This window comes from Berghia stephanieae, chromosome 12 (assembly GCF_034508935.2).
Source record: "Berghia stephanieae isolate SIO BIC M18660-M18661 chromosome 12, UCSD_Bste_1.3, whole genome shotgun sequence".
NCBI classification, from domain to species: Eukaryota; Metazoa; Mollusca; class Gastropoda; order Nudibranchia; family Aeolidiidae; genus Berghia; species Berghia stephanieae.
Genome location: NC_088371.1, coordinates 18,998,399 through 19,011,873, shown reverse-complemented (window position 1 = coordinate 19,011,873; position 13,475 = coordinate 18,998,399). Strand labels below are relative to the sequence as shown.

The window sequence follows — 13,475 nt, the reverse complement described above, 5'->3', positions numbered from 1 at the left end:
TACATGCCTAACGCCGTATCCCTTAAACACCCCATGATTGGCAATTTAGGATATTATGTCTATTTTCCTTGTGATGCGTACACACCGGTTTTTTTAAAGCGTCACATTCTGTGGAATATTCCTTCATATCGTGTACAGCACGTGAGTAATTTTCAAATATTCTCATAATCCGATCATAATATGTCATTTACACGATTAAGCATATGTTTTTTAAAATTTTATTTTCATTTTATCTGCTTTAATTAAAAAAAAGCTCTTTACAAGAAATGACCGACTTGATTCTTTGTAGAATCCAAGTCAAACCTCTTTTAGCAGAAATCAAAAATAAGGATGCGAATTTCGAATTTCGCTCTCTTTATGCAAACGTTTTATGTCTGTAATTTTTGCCATATCTGTCCTCTATAAACTTTCATACCTTTCTTCTTTTCACAAAAAATGTGCTTCTAAAATAAATATGACCCAATGGGAGGTACTCAATTTTTAAAAATACTTTTGTCTATACAAATATGAATGTGAAGGAAAATGACCTTAAGTTTGTTAAGTAATCTTTGGCTATAAAAACTTAACCAACATTTAAAGTAAGTTCCCTGTCATAATGTAAGCGTCTGATACGTTCATTTCATGGCGACATAACAGATTGTTGCCTATAATATTATTACGGGCCAAAGAAGCCAGAGGTTTGAATAATAATACTAAGAAATAGCCGTATCTGGTACAGATGAAGTCTCTTCCAACTGGTTTGTCTCATATATTTTTCATTTTATCTGCTTTAATTTTTTTTTAAAAAAGCTCTTTACAAGAAATGACCGACTTGATTCTTTATAGACTCCAAATCAAACCTCTTTTAACAGAAATCAAAAATAAGGATGTGAATTGCGAATTTCGCTCTCTCGATGAAAACGTTTATGTCTGCAATTTTGGCCACATATATCCTCTATAAACATTCATACCTTTCTTCCTTTCACAAACAATCCCATACCACCTGCTACAGGCCGTGACGAAAGAAATGCCCCCATCCTTGACATATCCACACTGACGTTTAGTCGACTCAGTCACGTTGATCGTGCTGGGGAGAAAGAAAACACATGATCATGAGGTACTTATTTACTGCTGGGTCCAATAAGGCTAATGGTATTGATGATGATAATGTCTACAATGATGATGATGGTGATGGTGATGATGATGATGATGAATATGATGATGATGATGATGATGATGATGATGATGACGATGATGATGATGATGATGATAATGATGTAGGTGATGATGATGATGGTGATGATGATGATGATGATGATGATGATGATGATGATGATGATGATGATGATGATGATGATGATGATGATGATGATGATGATCATAAAGAAGAAGAAGAAGAAGAAGAAGAAGAAGAAGAAGAAGAAGAAGAAGAAGAAGAAGAAGAAGAAGAAGAAGAAGAAGAGAAAGAAAGAAGAAGAAGAAGAGGAAGAAGAAGAAGAAGAAGAAGAAGAAGAAGAAGAAGAAGAAGAAGAAGAAGAAGAAGAAGAAGATGATGATGATGATGATGATGATGATGATGATGCTGATGACAACGATAATGGTGACAACGATAATGATGACAACGTTGATGATATCTACGATGACAACAACGACATCATCAACAACAACAACAACAACAACAACAACGTGGCTACCTACACATCAGACACATTGAAGACCGTTCCGTCAATGTAATTAATCTGATTGTCTCGTGCATTGACACTAAGTCCCACCCACCACGAAATACTGTTGGCCACTTGGTTACTGACGCGTGTGACTTCAGTAGTCACAAAGTCCTGGGGAAAAAAAGAAAACAAAACAAATAGAGATGTTAAGTCCATAAGGCCCAAGGCAGGATATTCTATATCCATGATTTTCCCTTGTATTTATTTATATTTCTGCTTTGTCGGGTACTGTTTCTCAGATTTTTATCTTACACCACCATTCTGTGTCAAATTAATATTTTAACAATTTAAATGGAGCAACTCAATTTGTAACATGTTCATTCACACTTCCAAGGCGTTTGGAACCGGGAGAGTAGAAGGTGTGACGTCAAGGCTTCTCTGCCCTATTTAAATTTGTCAATTTGCTATTTTCAAAATAAAAATGGAGCAACTCTAATGTCATCGTGCTTATCCATTTGTGTTCAATGTTTGTTTTATAGGATGCTGAAAATCTTTCATAGCCAAAACGCGTACACTTGTGAAGAATATATGCATTAGACAGGGAACAAAATTGTGATGACACCTAAAAACTGGTTCCAATCTCATTGGAAGGATAAAACCACTATTTTTGAGGACTGGATACATACCAAATATAGTTGATATTCTGGTTTCAGAGTGATGGCATCATATTTTCTAGTCTAAATAGATGCTGATCGTCAATAAATATTCTTCATCCTTGCTCATTCACGTTCCGTAATCTTAAGAATCTGCATATACATCCTGCTACTGAAATAAATATTCCACCTTATGATACAATATGTAACATGTTCATCATTAGTCCTCCGAAGGACTGGTTTTATTCACACTTCCAAGGAGTTTGGAACTGGAAGAGTGGAATGTTTGACGTCAAGGCTTCTCTGCCCTATTTAAATTTGTCAATTTGCTATCTTCAAAATATGAATGGAATAACTCCAATCTCTTTGTCCTCATCCAATTGTGTTCAACGCATGTTTGATAGGACGCTGACAATGTTTCGTAGCCCCAATGTGACCCATCGTCTCAAAACGGTATTATGTCGGAACGAACCATATGCTTAAAAGCCGGATTTAATGTTAAACTGGTCAAAAATATAAACTGATGCCATTAGCACCCTAAAATATGGTATCCATTCTCCTCAATAAATCGTATAAACTCAATTCAAGTCTGATATTTCTGGCTATAAATTCAATTTTTAACATCTTAACCAACCCGACTTAATACCGTTTTGAGACAAAGGGTCACAAATGTATACATTAGTGAAGAATATAAGCATTGAATTATCCCGACAATGGAGAAACTTTAGTATTGTAATGGTAGCACGTCTGTATGGTAATCAGGAGGTCTGAGGTCCGAACATCACTTGAGGCAGGCTGAGCTTTTGAGATGATTTCTATTTTTAGTTTGCTTTGTCTGTCACTGTATCATACACATCATTTAAGATTAGATGAGATATGATGTTTTGGTTAGGCTTCTATACTGATTGATTGAAAAAGTGTGTTTTAGCAACACAAACGATTGATCAACATACTCATATATTCATCCAGTAACTCACCAATGCACTCACTCATCCATCTATCAACTCATCCCCACTCACGTATCTCCACCAACTCAGTGACCAATTAACTCATCCATCTACCAACTCACCCCCACACACGTATACATCTACCAACTCACCCCCACTTACTTATTCATCCACCAACTCACCAATTCATTCACTCATCCCTCTACCAACTCACCCCCACTCACGTATCCATCCACCAACTCAGCGACCAATTAACTCATCCATCTACCAACTCACCCCCACTCACTTATACATCGACCAACTCACCAATTCATTCACTCATCCATTTACCAATTCACTCCCACTCACTTATCCATCCACAACTCACCAACCCATCCACTCATCCATCCACCAACTCACCAACCCATTAACGTATCTATCTACCACACCAACTCATTCACTCATCCACCAACTCACCACCCCACTCATTCATCCATCCAGTAACTCACAACCCCTTCACTCATCTATCTACCAACTCACAAACTCAAACACTCATCGATTCACTTATTTTTCAGTAACTCATCCAGAAGTATAACTGACCAATAAACAAAACTATGTGTAACCTTGACAATTTATATTGTATGGTTAATACAGTTTAGTGAGAATTACTCATAAACGCGGATGGCAAAAAGCAGTAAAAAGACCTGAGTGACGTCAAATTCGTTCTATCTATAAAGGTTCAAAGTTACACATAGTTTTGTGTGATGGTACGTCGCATTCAGCTCGCGGATCTTGTTTGTATTTTTGGCTCAACGCATAGATAGCTTCAATAAATTCACTGATCAAGGGGACTGAATTTGGTGTCAAATGCATTCCCTCAATTCGACCTGCCTCCAGCCAACCTTACCGCTTCATCCTTGGAGTCCAGCCTGACCAAATCTGCTTGTAAATTCTTACATCGAGTGATGGCCTTGGCGAACGTGTACCTCACGTGACTGTTAGGAATAAAGTAACAGGATCCAAGTCTGGGCTGATCTAACCACCCGTAGGGACACGACTGGCTAGACACTGGATGGAAATAAATAAATAAATAATAAATAAATTGAGCTTTATATAGCGCAATATCCACTAAATGTGCTCAAAGCGCTTTACAAATGGTCCCTGGTCAACAGCAACATTTAACATCATGGACGGGACATGACGCCTGTTAGGCGATGTTACAATTTTTCGGACAAGAACAACGTTGTTAGCGGCCAGGTACTCATTTTACACCTGAGTACGGTGAGAGAATGTGAGTAAAGAGCCTTTTCCAAGGACTCAACTATACGCCGAGCGCGAGGCTCGAACCCAGGACCTCCCGATCCGAAAGCGAGTGTCATACCACAAGTCCACAGAGCCGCAAATAGAAACAAGATTAACCCTTTCCATACCAACCATAGGAAAATCGTCACATTCGTTACGATGAAATCAACAATTTTCTCATTCGAGTTTCTTCTTTATATATCACAAAATTAAAAAGGTTTTTGGTATATCTAGCTATGAAAACTCGACACTGTGTTGTATAGCTCATTTTGCTGAACAGTATTATGTATAGAACGTACGTGTTGCTTTTCTGTTTGAGTAGGAAAATCTATATTCGTGTTGGATTGGCCTGATGGTGCAGGGAACATTCTGGATATGGCTGGTAAGGAGGAAGTTAAGTAAAAATAAAATCTTAATTTTAAAAGTAAACTGAGCATTTATAAAGCGTACTATTCGCTAAACGTGCTCAAAGCGCTTTACAAGAGGTTCCAAGGCTACAGAAACGGGTAACACGCAGGACGAGACATGACGTCTATTAAAGGCCAGGTACCTATTATACGCCTAAGTACGGTAAGAGAATGTGATTAATGAGAAATTTCCAAGGACTCAACTACGCACCGCTTGGAGTGAGACTCGAACCCTGGACCGTCCAGATTAAAGGCGAGTATCATAACACCACATAACAGCGCATAACAGGAATATCCTATCAGCGGCTCTCCGTCTCAATTTGGTATCACGTCAAGAATGCAAAATTTGGGTTAAGTTCATATGGACAATATGTAGCACTAGTTTCCACAGCAAAAACTAGCCCATAACAATAGAGAAGAACAGTGTGATCTCAAAAATCTAGTTCCTATTTCATTGGAAGTGTAAAACCACTCTTCGGAGGACTGGAGGACCTTGTGTAAGACATTTTCTGGTGTCAGAGTGAAGACATCTTATTTTCCAGTCTAAATAATTGCTGGTCGTTAATAAAAATCATCCATCCTCGCTCTTTTACGTCCCATAATCCTAAGAATCTACCTATAGATCATGCTACTGAAATAGTTATGCCACCTTTATGTAACCTATTCATTATTAGTACTCTGAAAAACGGGTTACATATACACTCCCGAGAACTTAGGAACCAAATGAGTAGAGTTTTTGAAGTCACAACTTTTCGTCCCTATTTGGGTTATCAGACCTCCATTTAAGTATACGTTGGTTGAGGGCAATGGATACCGTTGGTTTGAAAAACGAAAATTAAACTTCCCAATTTCTTGCCATTTTATCTTTCATTTCTTTCTTTTTTATTGTTTTTTTTTTTTTACGTCTCGTTTATTCTGACATGCCGCGTGTTAAGGCGAGAGGTTACATTTCTGCCAAACTCTGAAAAAAATACAAAGACGAGTATTTTAAATTTTGGTCAGAATACTCATCCTTTAAAAAAAATATAACAACAAAAGAATCAAAAACAAACCAAAAAAAAGCGAATTAAAAAAAAAAAAACAACAAAAAATTAAACTAAACAAACAAACAAACAAACAACAAAGTAAACACATTATACAAATCAACATTCTTGTTATATAATGGAGATCGGGTTACACATGGCATGGCAGGCCCGACATGGTAATTGAATGTTTGTTTTCGCCCTTTTCCTTATCGAGGAATTTCTTGTTCATCTAATTATCAGTATAACCTAAGCCACAAACAAAGTAGTTATGACAGATGGTAAAGTGCCATAGTTACCTTGTGCCGCCATTGGTTGCTATTTATGGACAGCTGACCCAAGAATTTGAGAAAATGTTAAATGGAATTAAGTCACATTTTCATGATATTATCCTTTCATTAAAATTAATAATTCTAAGACTATTTCTTTCTTGCTAGTCTGCAAACTTAAAATATTTTGAAGGAATTCCATAGACTTTTGATCTGTTCTTTTTCTTGAAATGCGAGACTATTCCATTGTCTCAAAGTTGACGACATAAAAGAGTACACGTAAGCGTCCACTTATCAGTGGGGAACCTTAAACTTTGATGGCTTTCTTTGATTAATATTGGATATCGCTTAGAGATAATTTCATTTGGTCATTTAAACCTTTGCAAAATATTTTCACTTTTTGGCGAAATTTCTATTCTCTGTTGTAACTGTTCAAGATCCAAAACAGTGTAGATAGTAGTGTTTTTTGTGTGGTCGTTTTGATTAACAAACTCAATTACCCTGCTTTGCACTCGTTCATTTTCTTGGATTTCTGATTTGTAGCAAAGGTCAAAGACAGAGCGGCTATATTCAAGTTGAGGCCTATCGAAGGCTTTGCAACGTTTAGACATATTTGTTTTGCAACCATTTTCAACCAATCGCCTGAAACCGGAAGGTATTCAAAGGGGTGTTCCATAAGTGCACATATTAGCAGATCCGATAACCCAACGCAGTTATGGGCTTGATTTAGTATTTTTGTAATGGACTATATTTTACGTTGGTTTGAGAGTATTTCCATAACAACAATGAGCAATTATCAATAAATTATACCCAATCGTTGAACAACAACACATTATGTGATGGATAACTCCCATTGCAAGTTTTTGAAAGTTTTGAATATTTTTGAAAGTGAACAGAACTCACAAATCGCACAACTAATTAACACAATAAGCCGCACTTTGAGATAAAAGTCACTTTTATGAAGATTTTGTGGGTTCCAGTAGCTCAGTTAATAGAGCACTCGCTTTACAAGCAAAGGGACCAAGGTCGATCTTGGGTGCAGTTGAGATTTTTTCTACCCCCCCCCCCCTTGTCCTTCCAGCTGTCTGCTAGATTTGGCGGACAGTCCTTTGCGATAGATTAGCGTCCTATCCAAAGGATGGCAAGCAATTGCTATGTCCGTTTCACGCTATAGAAACCAATGGCTCTGAAGGACTTGTTTAAAATGAATCATTATGAAAATTTGGTCACCAATCCAAATACTGACTTTGATAACAAATACATTGACTCAATAGAGAAAATATTCACTCTCCTTAAATCGACATTATGTGATATAAGTACTTTTAGCATAAAATCTTCCGTAGATTAATAGTTGATTGTTTTGGTGAGTGGACAATTACCCTTGACCGCTAACTCGTCACAAGAAGTAGGATAATAACAATTTGATTCCCAGTCCAATTATTAGGCTGTCTTGAGGGCCTATATCCGGTCAGAGAACGTTATTGTAATAATTTCTTCAAAGTCTGAAGTGTAAAAAATATAGTTTTCATACTGCCCCCCCCAAAAAAAAAAAACAAAAACAAAAACAAAACACCTCAAACAAACCGAAAACAAAAAGAAAGAAACAAAAAAGAAAAAAACAACAAACCCACCCCCCCCCCCGAAAAAAAAAACAAAAAAAAAAAAACAAAAACAAAAACAAACGAACGTGACCTTTTATATAGCAGCGTGTCCACAAAACATTCTGAAAGCGCTATGCAAGGGGTCTCTTAGCCAACAGCAACTTTTAACATGTCGGACGAGACATGATGCCTGTTAGGCGATATTACAATTCTATTGACCAGAGACAACGCTGTTAATGGCCAGGAACTCGTGTTACACCTGAGTACGGTGAGAGAATGTGAGCGAACAACAGCCTTTTCCAAGGACTCAACTATACGCCGCTCAGAGCACGACTCAGAGCCAAAAGCTCGTCACGTATGGAGACGATTTCTGAAATAATTTTGGTCCAACCAGGTTATCGATCACATGATTAGTTGTGGTCCCACAATTGGATACATTTCTTAATAATTCAAGCTACATTGTTCATAAAAGATGCAAACATATCCATAGGTCAAGCTTAACTAAATAACCTATTGTGACGTTAGATATTTCAAACCGATAGATTAAGAGTTAATGGTTAAAGCTATCAATAAATGTCTGGTCAATTTTAACCAGTAAACTGTCATGTTCTGAAAATTAAAAATGTATAATCAAAACTTTGGCCAGAAAACTCGTACTTCAAACATCGATTGATTTAAATTACTCTCCTCAAAGCAATAACTCTCAAACCTGGGTCTTCGCGAAGTCCAAGGTTTTGTAGTTTTTTTTCCAAGATGAGAGTCGATTAAATCGAGCGATCTTTGAAGGACGAGTTTTCTGGCCAAATTTTTGAATACCTATTTTTCAGAGAATAGCAGCAATTAACTGGTTCATCATAAGTTCCATCTCACCATATTACCGTTTTCAAAAGATTGGTCACAACTAAAGATCGATGGGTCATTGTCATTGTTGTTCACACATCAGTGGCAAGAATGTTTGTACGTTCCCATTCGATGGGGTTAAAGTTCAATGTCACACAAGTATCAACACTTGGATTATAGTGACCCAGCTGTGTGCTTCTACCATAGATTTATATCAAAATGAGATAGTGGACATGGTTTTAATTTAACGTAATGCAAGCTTGAACATTATAAAACCGTCTTTGAGGAGAACACTTACGATGCTTGCAATACACTGATGATAACAGTGATTTTCATTTCATCTTCTTCTTCTTGGTCTTCTTCTTCTTCTTCTTCTTCTTCTTCTTCTTCTTCTTCTTCTTCTTCTTCTTCTTCTTCTTCTTCTTCTTCTTCTTCTTCTTCTTCTTTTTATTTATTATTATTATTATTATTATTATTATTATTATTATATTATTATTATTATTATTATTATTATTATTATTATTATATTATTATCATTATTATTATTAATACTATTATTATTACTATTATAATCATCATTATCATAATCTTAACCATAATGAAAACAGACGATGATGATTATAATAAAAATTCTGCTGATAATGATGATGATGATGAGATGACGACGACGACGACGACGACGACGATGATGATGATGATGATGATGATGATGATGACAATGATGACGACGACGACGATTATGATGATTACAGTGTTGACGATGAACAACAGAAACAACAAAAGCAACCCGACTAACAGCAACAATATTTTACCAACCTGTGCTCAACAGAAATCCCGCGATGAAGAATAAAACCAATGACGTCATTATGACGGATGATATCCAACCAACCAATCAACAGCCGGCACAGCTATCCACCAGCAGTCGGATGACAAATTCACGATAATCCAGCAAAAACTCGAATTATATCCAATCCAGGTAAATCCAGTGCAGATATTTACAATAATATCTCAGCGTAAACAATTATCATCCACACTAGTTTACGTGTTATGTAAATATCCACATATAATACATATTATTATCCACAATTTAAAAGAAGAAAAAAGTAAAAAAGCAAAATAACAAGAGTTGCAATCCCAGAGAAGTGAAATAAAGTTGAGGGGAGGCACACTGTCTAACAGCGTGGAGTCTAAAAAATTGTTTATTAAACTGTTTTAGACAAACATAAAAATAAGATGAAAAAATAAGGAAACAAAAGATTTCTTAGGGATAATTATCCAGACAATCTGTCTTCAGAAAAAACCGTTGTAGCTCAGGCGTTAGCCGCAGCTCAGTGGTGCAAACTGAGAAATAGGAGCTTAGTTTCTTGCTCAAGGCAAAAACATGTTGCTGACAACCGGTTCGAATCGGAGTCTCCCGGCTTTATACACTCCTTCATCTCGTCCCAGATGTAGAATAGAACTTTTCAAAGCGGTCATGTGGTCTTGTAGTATGCATGACACCCGCCTTTGGATCAGGAAGGTCGCGGGTTCGAGTCCCGCTCTGAGTGGCGCATGTTTGAGTACATTGGAAAAGGATTCTTACTCACATTCTCTCACCGTGCTCAGGTATATGAGCACCTGTCCGTTCTCTGTCAGACAAAAATACTAACATCGCCTAACAGGTTACAATGGGATCCAATCCAACAGCAACATTTAACATTGAGAATGACACAAGATATGACGACTATAAAGCGCTATTATTACAATGTCTCTCCGACAAAGACAACAGGAACTCATTTCACAACTGAGTATGGTGAGAGAATTTAAGTAGAATTTTTTGGGGGACGCATTTATTCTAAACATGCTCAAATTTCTCTACAAGAGGTTCTTAACCAACAGCAACACTTAACATCTAGGACGAGACATGACGCCTGTTAAGGACTCAGAGGGTAGCCATCGTTATGTTATAGATAGTTCGAAGATGACGTCACTCAGGCCTTTGTTATTGTTTTTGCCATCCGCGTTTGTGAGTTGTTCTCACTAAACTGTATTAACCTGACTATAAACGTTCATGGTTACACAGAGTTTGTGTGTTGGTCCGTTATACTTCCGGATGGCAATGTTGTGAACTCCTTGGCCAAGCGCATTCTATCTATAGCCTGACACTGAAACCCAAGAAGTCTGGCATTTTGACGTCATTATTTGGATTTTGCACCGCCTAGTGACTTGTCGTTAGTAGTGCTCATGGTGCAAGTGGTCTCATTGGTTGAACTATTGAATACAACTCACGATTTGTTTTCTTTTGTGGCGAAAGACTGGCATTTTGACGTCATTTTTTGGTCAGTGTCAGGCTATAGATAGTATGCAGATGACGGCACTCAGGCCTTTGTTATTGTTCTACCTATAGATAGAATGCGCTTGGCCAAGGAGTTCACAACATTGCCATCCGGAAGTATAACGGACCAACACACAAACTCTGTGTAACCATGAACTTATATAGTCTGGTTAATACAGTTTAGTGAGAACAACTCACAAACGCGGATGGCAAAAACAATAACAAAGGCCTGAGTGACGTCATCTTTGAACTATCTATAAGTTAACGATGGCTACGCTCAGAGCGGGACTCAAAGCTTGGACCTTCCAGTCCACTAGACCACGTAGACCAGTAAAGAGCCTTTTCCAAGGATTCAACTTTCCATTGCCTGAGTTGGACTCAAATATAAAGATCAGAAGCCGCGCATGTTTTCTATAATAACACATTTTTCATCTGAATAAATTTGCCTATTATCGTGCCAGGAGTCTTATGTCTCGTTAGTTATAACGTTCTATAAGTTTTCTGCATTGTTATTATTACTATTATTATTATTATTATTATTATTATTATTATTATTATTATTATATCATTTTATTATTATTATTATTATTTTTATATTATTATTTTATTATTATTATTATTATTATTATTATTATTATTATTATTATTATTATTATATATTAATATCATTATTATTATTATTATTTCATTATAATATTATTATTATTATTATTATTATTATTATTATTATTATTATTATTATTATTATTATTATATTATTATTATTATCTTATTATTATTATTATATTATTATTATTATTATTATTATATTATTATTATTATTATTATTATTATTATATTATTATTATTATTATTATTATTATTATTATTATTATCATTATTGTTCTTATTATTATTATCATTATTATTATTATTATTATTATTATTATTATTATTATTATTATTATTATTATTATTATTATTATTATAACAATACCAGACCGACAAGGTCACATTGATTACGTCAGTATTAGAATATCTTTACACAAATATTTAATTTCAATATCCGATGCAGTTATATTCTTATTAAGAAATATTCAGAATTGAAGAAATGCTCTCTAATTTTTCTCAAATTGAATTTTTCTTAAAATTTAACTTTAAAAAAATTAGCATAACCACTTTAATATAGATAGTATGAAGTTGACGTCACTCAGGTCTTTGTTATTGTCTTTGCCATCCGCGTTTGTGAGTAATTCTCACTAAACTGTATTAACCAGACTATAAACGTTCAAGGCTGCACACAATTTTGTGTGTTGGTCCGTTAAACTTCCGGATGGCAATGTTGTGAGCTTCTTAGCCAAGCGCATACTATCTATAGATAAACGATTTATTTTATTATAATTTATTTACAATAATATGCTTATGCTGGTCTTGCCAAATTGACAACAAAGCTTTAAATGAATAACAATTTGGGCTGGTTTGTGAGAACTTCCATTCGAACATTACTCCCGTAACGACTTGGGTTATTATATCTGTAATTTAGTACACATGCCTCCTTGAACTTATCAGCTTGCTTTAAACCTGAGGTTTTAACGAAATTCAAATGTTTGGAACTTCTTGAATTGCTGGGCTATGCCACGTCATTTTGATCAATCGATGCGTGTAGAAATTTTAAAAAAATGTGTGTTTTGATGCAATATTTAGAAGTTTTAAAATATCATGTTAAAAATGTTCCACAACTCGATATTACGAACACCCCCCCCCAAACAAAACAAAACAAAACAAAAACAAAACAAAACAAAAACAAAACAAAACAAAACAAAAACAACAATAACAAACAAAACAAAAAAACCCCAACAAAGCAACCCCCACAAAAAACATCTTCAAAAACCCCACAGAAATAAAACATAAAGAAATATAAACAAATAACAAACAAAAACATACAAAAAACTACAACACAACAAAAACAAACAAAATAAAAGATAAATCAAACAAAAAACAATACAAACAAAAAAAAAAACAAAAACAAAAAAACAACAACAAAACAAACAATAAAAAAAAACAACCCCCCCCCTCAAAAAAAAAAAACCCCACAAAAACAAACACATACATACTACGTGAAATGTTTCACTACCTGAATTAGACCCACAGAAATCCTTCATATAATATTTTCAGTTGGAAAAACCACATATGGACACCAATAATTGTGAAAAAAGATATTTTTCTAATATTAGTATCCTTTTGACCAAACACAACTACATCTACAAGCGTTTAGAGTATAATATATGGAGGAGAAATCCTCGTCTAAGTACAACTTCCGGTTCAGAAAATCACGTGACTGAAAGCTGGGAGAACAAATTTATGAATGAAACGATTGCGCAACAAATCGTTTGGTTTCCATTTACAAAACAAACATGAACGACATTTATGTTTGTAGTAAATTAATCATGTCAAGTGTTCATTATATCATAATAATTAACCTCATTTATAAATAATTAATTGCATAATGATTTGTTTTG

The 13,475-nt window shown here is 35.2% G+C and overlaps 1 protein-coding gene across 1 annotated transcript in view; it reads right to left on the bottom strand.

The window, feature by feature from the left end:
• LOC144958396 (macrophage mannose receptor 1-like) overlaps positions 1-13,213 on the bottom strand; it is an 85,079-nt gene extending 71,866 nt beyond the window's left edge. The window contains exons 1-5 of the mRNA XM_078890395.1: positions 13,091-13,213; positions 9,480-9,870; positions 4,130-4,290; positions 1,678-1,814; positions 951-1,066 (exon numbers count right to left, since the gene is read on the bottom strand). Of these exons, the coding sequence (XP_078746521.1) occupies positions 951-1,066; positions 1,678-1,814; positions 4,130-4,290; positions 9,480-9,528 (463 nt within the window). The 5' untranslated portion in view covers positions 9,529-9,870; positions 13,091-13,213. The remainder of the gene's footprint in view (positions 1-950; positions 1,067-1,677; positions 1,815-4,129; positions 4,291-9,479; positions 9,871-13,090) is intronic.
• Positions 13,214-13,475: the final 262 nt, after the last annotated feature.